This window comes from Cetorhinus maximus, chromosome 22, assembly GCF_964194155.1.
Source record: "Cetorhinus maximus chromosome 22, sCetMax3.hap1.1, whole genome shotgun sequence".
NCBI lineage: Eukaryota > Metazoa > Chordata > Chondrichthyes > Lamniformes > Cetorhinidae > Cetorhinus > Cetorhinus maximus.
Genome location: NC_135900.1, coordinates 55,699,439 through 55,713,670, shown reverse-complemented (window position 1 = coordinate 55,713,670; position 14,232 = coordinate 55,699,439). Strand labels below are relative to the sequence as shown.

At 43.2% G+C, this 14,232-nt stretch overlaps 1 protein-coding gene across 2 annotated transcripts in view; it reads left to right on the top strand.

The window, feature by feature from the left end:
• scube1 (signal peptide, CUB domain, EGF-like 1) overlaps positions 1-14,232 on the top strand; it is a 370,427-nt gene that overhangs the window by 342,694 nt on the left and 13,501 nt on the right. For both annotated transcript variants that reach the window (XM_078568359.1, XM_078568358.1), the window contains one exon: positions 12,556-12,717. In XM_078568359.1, the coding sequence (XP_078424485.1) occupies positions 12,556-12,717 (162 nt within the window). The remainder of the gene's footprint in view (positions 1-12,555; positions 12,718-14,232) is intronic.

Here is a 14,232-nt window from a genome sequence, read left to right as displayed (position 1 = left end):
TTTGGCGAACTTGTGACATGGACAAATCCATATAATGAGGTGAAAGATTGGAAACACTCACTGGCGAATTCTGGCCCATTGTCAGAGACGACAATGTCCGGAATGCCATGTGTGGAAAACGTCCTCTTCAGAGGGGCTACAATGGCTTCAAAGAGAATAATAATCCACAATGATGAGAAACGCTTTCCCTTTGAATTCGAATAGGTCCATACCAAGGTGTTCCCATGGCTTGGATGGAAAAGAGGAGGGCAGAAGTGGCTGTTTCTGCTTCTCTCTGTGAATGGCACAGGTGATGCAGTTGGAGACCATGTCTTCAATAGAGTGAGGGATACCTCGCCACCATATGGAATGTTGTGCCTGGCCTGGTACTTGATAATAACAAGATGTCCTTGGTGAAGCTTCTGGAAGACTTTCAGGTGGAGAGCTCGTGGTACCACCAGTCGCTCATTATAGATCTATGATTCTAATGTGATGACATTGTTCAAAGTACTGCCTTAGGACAGGGTTACTCGGAATATAGCGTGGCCATCTATCAAGGCAGTATGTGCAAATCTGCACACATTCTCCATCTTCTGTATGAGCCTCTCGATTCTTGCAACTTATGCTCTGTTGCTGGCTTGCATTGTGTGGAAGGCTTCGACTTCCTCAGTGAACTCTTGTTCATTGACTTCACCAACCTTAAGGATTAGGTTGAGAACTATACAAGTTTCTCTGGTTCTGAATGACACATCGTGTCTCAGAGATTTTCCCATCTTTGTGCTTTAATGTTGTATCAAGCTGAACTCCTGGACCTTGGAGTTGGATTGATGAAAGTTGCAGAGTCATTTTTTTGCAGCCTCTGAACTCTTATCAGATAAAACTGAGACTCCAGCTGCTGTATCCAATTTAAATTCTGTATGATGTCCATTGACTTCAATGTTAGTGCTCCAGTATTGGCTTTTATTTTCTTTTATTTCCCCTAGCAAGGTGATTTGCTGGTTGTCTGGTTCCTGTTTTTCTTGTATAGAGTTTCTTTGAAAAGATTTTTCTTTTCGTTTTGCAGAACACAGGCTTTTTTGAATGACATGCTGTTTTAAAATGACCGACCTTGCTACACTGATGGCACTGTGCAGTTCGGGCAAGACACCCTTCATGCCTGTGGACCTCCTTCCCGCCACAATGGGGACATTGGAAAATGGTGGTTGACATCCTTCAGCGTGCTTCCCTGGTAACTGCCAGTACTTTCGGTTTTGCACCAATAAACTGAATAGCTTCATTGGGCTGTTCCTGCAGGATTTCTCTCTCGCTTCTTACAAAGACTTGATTTTGCCTTCGCTCTTCAGCCTGCCTAGCCAGTTGTACAGCTTTACTTAGTGTGAAATCTTCCCAAGATTGTAGAAAGTCTGACAGGGTTTCTCCTAAAACACCAACTGCTATTCTATCGCTAATCAAGTCATCTTTTAATGTTCTGTACTCACAATTGTCAGCCAAATGGTAGAAATCATTTATGAATGAATTGATTCCTTCACATGGTCTTTAGCTTCATCGGTTAAGTTTTGCCCTCTCTAGTCTCCATCGAAACATCATAATTAAGTATCAGTCAAAGGCTCTGATAGCATCTTCATAGGAGGCTATCTCCTTGTTCGGCCCCTGCCTGGCCAGCACATCATCTGTGATGCTACCAACAACATGTAACAAGTTGCTAACCTGGTTCTTGTTTCTCTTGCCTGCAAGACCCAAAACACTGTGATACCAAGTGAAGCGCCTTCTCCAGTTTTACCATTGCTCTGCCTGTCTGGGGCTCTCTATGCTCTGAAACGATTCTGGGAAAGGCAGGGTAAAAGTCATTACTCATCCTGGGTCAAGATTTCCATTTGCTGTGCTGCTTTCCATGCTGCCTCTGGGAAGTCCTTGTGGTTTCCCCCTCTAGTCTGACTTCTCACCCTCTGTTCTCTGCTGCTGGTGGGCTTCTCTTTTCAGGCTGTTTCCCTCGATTTTTTCCTGTTTCTTTATGGGTGTGTCACTGCGGCCACCATCTATTATTGTTGGGTAGTCTCAGAAGACATTGGGCTTCCTGCTCTAATAAGAGATCTGGCTGGAGGCAAAGATCTCTCCTTAAAAGTACTTTTATTTACATAACTAACTATATAGAAGATTACAGAACATCAGGACAGAGCTACTGCTGCTCTCTTCGGTTCTTCTCACTCATCCTTCTCTGAGTGACAACGTTATGACAGTTCCTTATGCACAAGCTCAGCAGTTAATATTCGAGTTAACCGTCTACTCAGCATCTCCTCTGAACTCTTTATTCCTACATTATTATATCCACATCCTCCTACTCATCGCTGCTAACGTCCCCAGCCCCTCTTAACCCCTCTTAAATCTTTACAAGCCCAGAAACAAACAACATATCTGCTCACTAACTGTGAGCAATGCTAAACAGGTTTTATTTAAATAAAAGCCATGATCTTTGATCCATATTTAAGTTTGTGAGCACTTTTTAAAAAAAAAATCAAGTTATGATTTTTTTAAAGCGTCAAGAAACTTAAAGCCAGTTCCCTGCAACTGCAGAAACTCCGATTTTGTGTTTGGGGAGCTGAGCGGCCATATAGGGCTTTCTTCATATTGCTTGAAAGCACACTGCTGTCAGCTAGTCCCTGGAGTCTTACCCTGCACTCTGCCGCCTAATAACTTAAAGTCATTCTGCTCAGCTGGACCCAGCTTTTATAACCATGAAATGGATAGAAGATCCTCTAAAGGAGGATCTACTATTTAAACAGCAGTTAGAAAACTCAATAGACCTCTACATTTTCTGAGGGAGTGAGGGGAAGTATTCACTGGCCCTTATCCTTCCTATCATCTGTGCCCCCATTTTTGCCTTTCCCACATAATTTGACACTCACTGAGTAGCCATGCCTTCCCCTTCCATACATCACACCCACATTTTCATTTTTCTGTTACCCTCCTACCCACCCTAAACCTTGATTTCCAACCCCCAGACCCCCTGAGCAGCTCTGCGTTCCCTACTCTCTTGAGCCATTTATCATGCTTCTGCCCTGAAGCTTGATTCATTTTTGTTTCATGTTGTCTCATGCTTGACACCGCCGCCAATTCCATCTCAAGCACCAGTATCTCCCTTCAGCCACGCTTTGCTATTTCTGCCGCTGTTCCATAGGTAAAACCCATACCCTGTTTCTACTGCCCACTCATTCCTGACAGAATCCCTCTCACTGTACCACTATAACTAAGACAAGATCTCCCCAATGTTCTCCCACAATAGAATACCCTCCTCCCAGACCATAACCCAATTATTACTATTTCATCCCCTTACTCCACCCCTCACCCCCACTAATGATTCCAGAAATCAACTTTCCCAGTACTTCCTGACAGTACTCAAAGATCATGGAATCCAATCCTACCACTTCCAAGCTACCTTTCTATTGTTACTCATCATAGGAACCCTCTTTCAACACTGACCTTGACATCTTCTCCATTCTTCTCAAACTCCAGCAAACCTCTTCACTCCCAACAAATCTCAATACTTCTTCCACTACTTCCAAACATCAGAATTGTCCTTCCATTTCTTCTATGTCCTTAGACCCGCTGTCTAATAATTGCACATCTCATGCTCTAATCACATAGAAGTCCTACTATTTCTAATATTTCTGCACCCCAGCATCACAATATCACATTCCACAACCCGCTGCCTGGTATTTCACAAAACCACCTCCCCTAATTCTGAGCCCCATTATTTCTTTTGCCACTTCTCCCACATCCTCGCACTACCTTCTCACCATATCAGCTCCAACCACTGCCTCTAGATTCTGAGATGCCTCTCTTATTAATCACATATCTTGGAGCCCATGGCCAATTGTTCCTGTTACCCAATTGCACCTTCTTCACATCTTCCTCAACTATAAACCCTTTCAAATTCTCTCACACCCTGAAACCCACCCAATACTCCTAAACCCCAGGAATTCCCTCTCCTGCTTCCCTCCACTTTTTTTATCCCTTCAACACTTGGCCCAAATTTTCCAAACTTTACCCTCCACCCACTACCCAGTAACCTGTCACTCACATCATAACTGCAGAATGATCCTATCCTCTTTGAAAATAAATCCTTCACTTTAACACTGAGGCAGTGTTTATGAGGGAGAGGTGCTCATGGCACTGAGCTTTGTGCAATTCGAGTACTAATCTAAATATCGAGTATGAAGATTAAAGCACCCAATCACGGTTCACTCAGTTTTTCACCAATTAAAATGGCAATGGCAAAGTTGTGAGTCAGTGTTGCTTTAAAAAAGTGTATGCAGCTGTATGGATTCCAGTTACTACTTGAGAAACCCTTTCAAGAACACTTCTGAGTGGTCACTCCACTGAGTATCCTCATCTTTTTCCCTACTCCCCTCTAGCAGCCCTTCCAACAGATCTCAATGCTCCCATACTCTTTCGTGCCAAGCACCATGGCTTTCCTTCCACTTCTGAGCAAGCCCACATCTCTGTTCCCTCACTCCATGTATCAGTACGCCACTATTTTCATCTCAGTGCTGACACACCCCGATTGTACCCTCACATCACCATCATATTCAGCTTTACCTACTCATTGCTCCCACACCCCAGCACCCTTCTTCCAAACTCCAGGAAATCCCACGTGCTTCCATATCCTAATGTCACCCTCCCACTCCTACCAGGGCCTAATGACCTCATCCCAGTGCTTTCAAACATCATGATTATCCCTCCCAATGCTTTGAAATTTTTAAATACTTTTTCTGATTTTTTTTTCATCAACACCAATCAGTGCTTCTCCACTCCATATCTTCCCAACCCATGACTCTCCCAAAGCTGCAGTTTGCAGATAACTCCCAACTTCCCATTATAATAAATGCAGTTCCTGCAACTTAATTCATTTATACCTGTAGCATGGAGCGTCTTTCCTAAATTTCCTCTGTGTCCTGGAAAATAAAAGAAGTTAGTGTATTCCTTATAGTGTTGGGGAATCACTGATAGTGTATGTAAATACATATATTTATTCTGCTAATGGTCTAAAAATGAATACATGCATATTAGCACTGAAGGAACTGAGGCTTAGCTTCTATAAATGTCATTGAACTTCCAGAGAGTTAATATTGATAACGGTAAGTTAGGTACTGCAGTAAGCAGCATAGTTAGGAGCAGAAAGTTCCAAAAGGCCATTGACAGATTAAGTGAGTGGGCAAAAAAGATGGAGTTGAACATAAGGAAGTCTGAAGTCATCCACTTTGGATCTAAGAAAACTACATCAGTGTATTTTTTAAATAGTGAGAAGCTAGGAACTGTGGAAGGGCAGGGAGATTTAGAATTGACTTAGAACTAATGAAAAGGTATAAGATATAATTAAAAAGACTAATGGTATGTTAACCTTTATCTCAAGAGGGCTGGATTACAAAGGGTAGAAAATTATACTTGGTCAGACCACATCTGTATTCAGTTCTGGGCACCAAAGCTCAGGAAGAATATATTGATCTTGAAGGGGGTAGAGCACAGATTCACCACAGTGATATTAGGGCTAAAAGAATTAAGTTATGAGGGTAAGTCAGATAGATTAGGGTTGTGTTTTTTCATGCATAGAAGACTGTGAAGAATTAAGATGATTAAAACATTTGATAGAGTAGAGAGAGAGAAACTATTTCCTCAAGTAGGAAGTCCAGAACAAGGGAGCATAATGGGAAAAAAAAAGTAGAGTTAAAACAGTCAGGAGTGTCAGAAAGCATTTTTTTCATACAAATGTTGGTGAAACACTCTCTTCCGACAAAAACTGTTGAAGCTGGGTCGATTAAACATTTCAAAACTGAGATTGATGGGTTTTTGTTAGGCAAGTGTATTGAGGGTTATGGATCCAAGGTGGGTTAATGGAGTTAAGGTGCAGATCAGCCATGATCTAATTGAATGGTGGAACAGGCTCTGTTCCTATAAGAGCTACAAATTTAATGAAATCAGATCAGTTAATGAATCCATCAGCTGTGAGGTGGCTTGGCTATATCCTGGCAGCATAGATTAGCTTTGCCATGTCATCAACTGGAAAAACTTATTTAGAAACAACTGCTACCATGTTTGCGATTGCCAATTTCTGCATTTTGTACAGAAAATCAATGATTCCTGTTTGTGCAGGAGATGCCCGGACAGTTGATTTTTGATCTTTTGTCTTGTGCACCAACACAATTTATGATACAGCAATCCAGCACACATAAATAACGTACCTTTGATTCTTAGATAACATACCTCTGATTGAAATTGACCTAAACAACTAAAAACGCTGGAAGCCAGAATCTCTCTCACATGGTGATAAGTATTTGTGATAATCTGCAATTGTGATATCTTACTGGTGGGCGAGTGTGGGATGGAGTGTTGTAATGGAGCTGGGATCATGGTGTCACATGGGAGAGCATTGGCTGTGAGCAATCAAAACCACAGCTCTAGCTTCTACAGTCTGACCTATAGCTTCAAGCATGGCAAGATTATTTCTCGGCCCTACATTATTGTATGTTTTTGAGTTGTCAGGTTTTTATATTGGTGCTCCAAAATCTGTCATTTTTCTGAATTTTGAAAGTTCCATGGATGAGTGTCAATATTTCACTCTATTCCTGCTGTTGTCTGTAGGCATGTAGGAAATACTAAATGAAAAGGATCCAAGATCACCTATCATCCTGGTAATTTAATGATATAATGACAGTAGAGTTGTCCACCTAATCATTGTGTTAATTCTCCATCAATTAGTTTACAAGAGACCCAGTCATGACCTGAGGAAACCCCTAGTGCAGAGCTTTGGGGACCATAGGTCCAAAGTCACCCTTTTCTCCCAACCACATGTCAAATCTCAAACTACTCATCTACTGTATTCCAAAATCCTGTTTTCTGAAATAAATCTATCTAATTTGCATTTGAATAAATCAATAATAACTGCTACCACTGTCTTCCCAGGGAATCTGCTCCATAACTAGTTAACTATATCTGATCAACTCACATCATGAAAGGCTTTTTCCCACTCTTAACCAACACTGACATATTGCTGAATTCTTGTGTGATCCAGAACTGGCGTTGTTATTTAAATTCCTTCCTGGAAAATCAATAGCTATGATGATATATCAAACGTTACATGCAATGAAATGATACATTCTTTAATTCATCATGAGTAACAGCATGACGCCTACACATGCTATATTTTATATATACCCACATACTGTGTCAGTCGTGGCCTTTGAACAACAAGGTTGTGGGTTCAGGTCCTGTTCCAGATTCTTGCGCACAAAACCTAAGTTGTTACTGAGGGAGTGCTGCGCTGTCGGAGTTATCGTCGCTCAAATACAGCCTTAAACCAAGGCCAAGCCTACCATCTTAGGCAGATGTAAAAGATCCCATAGCATTATTTGAAGAGTGTGGGAGCTCCCTCCTCCAGTATCCTGGCCAATAATTATCCCTTGACTTTACTAATACAGATTATCTGCTATTGCCCCAATTCTGCTTGTGGGACCTTGCTGTCTGTGTTTTCTACGTTACAACCATGACGACCTTTCAAGAGTACTTCATTGAATGTAAAGCAGTTCAGGATGTTCTGAGGTTACAAAAGGAGCTTCCTTCTTGCATCTCAATATACAATTTTCTATATTTCATGATTATTTCTTAAACTTATGGGTTGAATTTTCCGCTCGCCATGCGGGTGCGTGCCTGACATACTCAAACGTGAAATAGTGCGTGATATTTCAGTTGGTGGGCGCGTGCGAGCGTTAGCAGTGTGCCCACCGACAATTAAGAGGCCTATTAAGGCCACTACAGTAGCAGTTGACGGCGATTTTTCGCTGCCCGTCCAATCTTACAGTTGGCGGGCGGGCGAATCGGCCAAGCAGCCTGTGCATTTTTGAGGAAACCTCATCCAAGGGTGGGATGAGGTTTGCATGATTAATTTTTTTAAAAATTAAAACGTTTTTTAAAATTTCCATCGTCCGTATGTTGAGGCATCTCATTCTGACGCGTAGACATTTTTTTCCTGATTTTTAAATTCTGCTTATATTGATTTTAAATTCTTCAGCTCCTCTGCCTTCAGGGAGCTTTCCTTCCGCGCTCCCCCATGCCCGCGCTGACTTCAGCACTTACCCTCCTCCCGCCCCCACCCTGGCGTGCCTTTCATGCTGGCTGGCCATTAGCCGTTCCGGGCTGCCCACCGACCCGAAAATTCTGCCCACAGGCTGGAACTTTCTGGCCCTGTTGGCGTCGGGCATCATGGCAGGCAGGTGGGGTGGAACAATATGGCGAGAAGGTCAAAACTCGATGTCACGATGTCGTGACACCAGTTTGCGATTGTCTACTCCACCCGGCAATACTGGGCCACGTTCCTCACCGCCACACCTCAGGAACCTAATTTCAATACTTCAGCATCACATTATAAGGCTTGCTCGCTGGAACCATTCCCCTCCCCGCCCCCCCATGCTGGATCATCCGGGCACATGCCGAGTGTTTCACAATAGCGCATAAGCGACATGCACCTAGCGAGCTGCACTTCATTCAGTTTGTTTGCCTACCTTGCTTCAGGGAGCACTCGCAATCATCAGCGCCAGGCGTCGCAGACAGCAGGGGCAGCTTTGTACAGCTGTAGGGCTAGGTATTGCTTGGAGAAGGAGGTGAAGTGGCCTCAGGCAAGAGAAGAGGCTGCAAGGCGAGGGCTGTACTGGGGAAGGGGGATGTCCCAGAGTGTGTGTGGGGGCACATGTTGATCTGTGCAAGTGGCCTCAAGATGGTGAGGGCTGAGAAGGCAGCCTCCAGAGGAGATGAGGCCAAATGGAGATACGAAGGCTTGTGTGAGAGAGGGAGTGGTGATGTCCCTTGATCTGGCAGTGAGTGAGATACCAGTGAATGTGTGATGACATTGTGTGAATGTTTAAAGTGATGAGATGGTTGACTTACCCTGGCGGCATGGATGAGATCATTCATCCTTTCTCTGCACTGGATGGCTGACCTCTTGTGTGCAGCGTTGGCACTGACCACCACTGCTACTGCCTCCCAAGCCAGAGTGGTGAGACTAATGAGGCCAGAGCAGGAATAGAGGACATTGTGGCGGGTTTCCATGGATTCAAAAGGTGTTCTAGGCATGTGTCACTGAATCGGGAGGCTGCACTTTTCTTGACTTTTGGGGCCGTGTCTTCACCGGAGCATCCTGGGCCGCACGCGGCTGAAGTTTAAACATGGAGCCCTGTGTGAGGAAGTGGCAAGGTAACGGCATGGCATGCAAATCGGAGGCCGCCCAGCAGCGAGACGGCGTGTTTCCTGTGGCTGCTAATCAATCCATAGAACCATAGAACACTACAGCACAGAAAACAGGCCATTCGGCCCTTCTAGTCTGTGCCGAAATATTATTCCACTAGTCCCATTGCTCTGCACCTAGTCCATAACCCTCCAGACCTCTCCCATCCATGTATCTATCTAATTTATTCTTAAAACTTAAGTGTGAGCCCGCATTTACCACGTCAGATGGTAGCTCGTTCCACACTCTCACCACTCTCTGAGTGAAGAAGTTTCCCCTAATGTTCCCCCTAAACCTTTCCCCTTTCACCCTAAAGCCATGTCCTCTCGTGTTTATTTCTCCTAATCTAAGTGGAAAGAGCCTACTCGCATTTACAAATGATTTATGAGGCGGGAAGGGGTTGATACGGCACAAAAGCCCGTCATTGCAGCCAGGGGTAAAATAACTTTTTTTCCCGCCCACTACCGCAATTTGTGCAAATCTGGGATGATTCCACCCATATTTTCTTTACTCCTCCTCCTTCCTTTCCATATTTCATGAGGTCACCACAATGCTGGTTGATCACTTTGATGTCAGCCATCGTTTTTTGGATTTGGTGAGTGGTTTTACAGCTCGGTGCCCTTCCTGCCTTTAACCTTTCCCATTTATTTGGCACTGGGAACAGGAGTCACTCACATTTTCTTTATTCCAATACCTTCATAATTTACATAAAAAGTTTGCAATTTGATCTAATTTTTCAATTTATTTAATTTAAATTTCTACTTTCCCCTCCATTTACTCTAGAACCCCAAGATCAATTTTTGACGCACTCATTCTCATGCTACCCCTTGGTGAGATTAACACAGAACTCTACTTATCCGCCACTTCTCTCGGACCTCCCGTGGCTCCTTGTTTTCAAACTGTGACATTCAGACCAAGAGTTTCTGTGCTGGGCACAACAATCTGGGTTCAAATTGTGCTGGTTTTAAGCATTCTTTTTCTCATATTTCCTCTTTTGCCTTTCACCAAACATAAAATCTTCCATGCGCCAGTGCAATCAGGCAGCATTTGAGAACTTAACTATTTTTAAAATGTTGCATTTGGTAACCTATCACAGCTTTATTAATACACCTGAAAATGGGTTCATTACAAAATAAAGTGCCTAGTTCATCTTGTGAGTAAGGCAGTTTTTAAATGGCTGAAAATTACTTTTAAAAGTTGTACCGAGCAATTTACCGGTTATATTGGAGTACAGTACTTATTTTCCCAGTAAATTAAAAAATATATACATTTAAGATCTTTTAAAATTTACCTATTAGTACCTTTGCTATCAAAAGTTTAACTTTAAGAGTCTCTTTGAAGGCTATACAAGGGTGCGATTAGTGGAAACAGACAATCTGATTAATTCAATCTGGGGGCATTGCCAGCCTGGTGGGTTTGCTAGCTTGCAGCATGCTGTCTTTTAAACTAGTGCAAGAGATTGTGGAAACTCAATTTATGCTGAATATAATTTGCACTTGAAATTCCATGATCTTTTGTGCTGGTTTGGCTGATTTTTGGAGCGCAGCCCAGCAGAAACTTGAGCCACGAGTCTTGGATCAGCTGCAATTTCCTCCAGCTAAATATTGATAAGATCAATGCCATCTTTGCTACCTGGCACAAACTGCATACCTGTCCCAGAATTCCAGTGCCCTCACCAAGCTGAAACAGACTGTTTATAAACTTGACATTCTAATCGGCCATGACCTGAATTTCTGATGCTATGTTCTCTCCATCACAAGAAGCACCTACTTCTGCCTCCACAATGTTGCTCAGCTTAATCCCTGCTTCTATCGATACTCTCACCCATGCCTTTGAGACCTCCAGATCCAACTTTTCTAATCATCTGCTGGCTGACCATCCTCCACTCTCCATGATAGAGCTCATCTGATATTCTGCTGTGTTCATCCTATCCCACAAGGGCTGAATTTTACCGTGGAGGCCCCACACTCCACGTTAAAGTTGGGGGCCAGCCCTCCTACGCGTTGCCTGCTCCCCCTGCCAGCAATTCAAGGGCCGAGGACATCTGCCCCATCTGAAGGAGGTTCCGTCTCTCAGAGCTACCAGCCAATCAAAAGGCCAGCTGCTCTCTGGGTCCAGCAGCAGCACCAGAAGCTGCGGTCACTGCTAGGACTTCATGTAGTCCCGGAGAGGAGCCATTGGTGGAGTCTGTACTTTTCAGCTAAGTCTGGTGTGTTGCTGGGCTGGAGGAGGGTGGGGGGCCAGGGTTGACAGAGTGGGGTACAGGGGAAATGCAGTGGTGGGAGAGATTACCTGGGGGAGCTGGGGAGGGGAGGTATTAAATGGGCAGGAGGCACACCCCTCTCCCAGTCCAGCCACCGGGTTTCACTGGCAACTTGGACACTTGGCGCCAGCCTCCCCCCGCTGCAGGAAAAATCCCAGCAGGAAGAGGCCATTAATTGACACTCAAGGGCTTCAATTGGCCCACAGATGAGTGGGCTGCTGATGCCTCCTTTGCTGTGGGGAGCATGGGGCAGAGAGGAAACCGGCATGTGCCACTGCTGTGGTGCCCAGTTTTTCCCTCATTTGCCTGCCATCTTGCCCCTGTGGGCAGTGTAAAATTCTGTCCCAAATATCTCTCACCCGTCACCCCTGACCTCACTGAATACACTACTCCTGGTCTCCCAGCAGCTCAAATTTATATCCTGGTAATTAATGTTGTAGTCTCACCTTTCCCTATTTTATGCCTTCAAACCTATCTTCCTCCAGCCATTCCTCTGACTCCTTAAGCAACCCTTTGCTTCACCATTGATGGCCATGCCATAGGCTGCTTAGGTTGGGAGCAACTCCCTCCATAAGACCCTCTACCCAACCAACTCCCTCTGCTTTGAGATTCTCCTTAAGATGCACCTATTCAACCAAGCTTTTAGTCACCTCTTCTAATATTTGTTTATTTGGTTCAGTTTTCCTTGGCTCCGTGAAGCACCATTGAAAATGTATTCACATTTAAAGGTGTTACATAAATACAATTTGTTATTGTACACAGTTGCTTGACGCCTCAATCAAGGGATATAATCTGATAATGGCACTCTGGCTTCAATTACTTTCCACCCTGTTTTTGAATTACACAAATCTTTGTTTTGTTCACGTGTATTATATAACATCACAATAGGGGATCTTTAATTTCAACCTGAGTATTTCCTGGTTCAAATGCTGAGATTGTCACCTTTTAAAAAATAATGTCATGTTTGTATAAAAGTTTTTGTAATCATATATAGTTCGTTGTTTTATGAAAATGTTTTTCCTGTTCATAAACCTTTCCACAGTTCATTGTTCTCCTGGTCACTATTACAACTCCACTACACACAGATGCATAAGATGTCCAGTTGCAACCTATCAGCCAGAGTTCGGCCAGAACTACTGCATTACCTGTCCTGGAAACACAACTACAGATTTTGATGGCTCCACAAATGTCACTCAATGTAAAAGTAAGTAATTACCGATATATTAGGGAAAAGTATTCCCCAGGTTGTATTTAAAATATTGGTTCATGCATTAAAACAACATGATCTTGCAATAGTCTGAAAAAGAGGACTGGAGGAATGAAGCATTCTGAAAATTCTCACAAGCAGCATAATGTTTTTAGGATGTAAACTTAGGGTGTTCATTTTAGGACTATATTTTAAATAAGAGTCTTATCTCTGGCTTACATACAGTCATGACAGCACTGTAACACATTGACTTTAATGGAAAAGAAACTGGGGCATGAGTTAGAGCAGGCTGCCTGATTACCTGTTTTGAGCAACCACAGAAGACTGAATTCACTCCCTGGGTTTTCCTTACACAATAGAATATCTTCCATGTGTTGTGTTTCCTTCTACCTTTCGAATGCAAACTCATCAATCGCTCAAATAGGACTGGTAAACCATATTGTGAGTTCTTTATTCAAAGATTACAGTAGAGTACAGTAGAGCTCTTACGAGGACACCTTGCTGGGTCAACTAACACATTTCAGTTACTCTGTCACGTGACCGATGACATAATTTCCTGTCTAACAATTTATGCAGAATATGGACATTTTCAAGGCATACAATAGCCCCTTTTTTCTAAAGTTTAAGATTAGACAGATAATAACAAGGATGTCATAACATTACATTACAGCAAACTTTCATCCATTGAGTTTATTATTTTACAAGCTTACAAGCCTCTGAAACGTAAAGGTGGTTTGCAACCTGATATGGTGACAGTGAAACTTCTTTGAGATCACAGAGGTCCTGTTCATAGGTATGTTTCTTTCTTGCACAACAAAGTGCTGGCTGTCTTCACTATGACCCTGCATAGCACTATGTTCAGATCTCACCTTTGAATGGGTTCTATTTGCAATGGAATTATTGGTTGTTGCATAATTGGGTATCTCCCTGAATTGACATCCATTTCTGCATAATTTCACTCTGTTTTGGTGTCACCACTTCATACAATCTTGGCTCTCGAAAAACCTTAGCTATTTCAGCTGGAAACCAGGTTCCCTCCATCAGATGTAGAACTCAAACTTTTTGCCCTATGATCAAACTTGCCAATTCTTTACCTGCATGTCGGTCATGCGTATCATTTATACTCCGTTTTTCCATTAGCTCATCCCGTACGAGTGGAAACTTGGATAGGTGATGGCTTGAAAGAGTCATTTGAACTTACCTCTGAAACATAAGATCAACTGGTGAGGGTAAGCTTGCATTCAGTAGTGTTGCCATTAGATGTAGCATTGCAACCAAGAAATCCTGCTATGTTTCCTGGCACTTAATCAAGGACTTAACGGTACAAACCATGCATTCTGCTAGGCCATTTTGTTGAGGATAATGTGGCAATGACATAATGTGATCAATGCCCTACTTTGCACACATGTCTCAAAATGGCTTGCCTATTTACTGAGGACCGTTGTCTGAGAGAATTTCTCGTGGAGTTCCAAACAAACTCAAAATGGCACTCAGCTTACTGACAATGGCTGC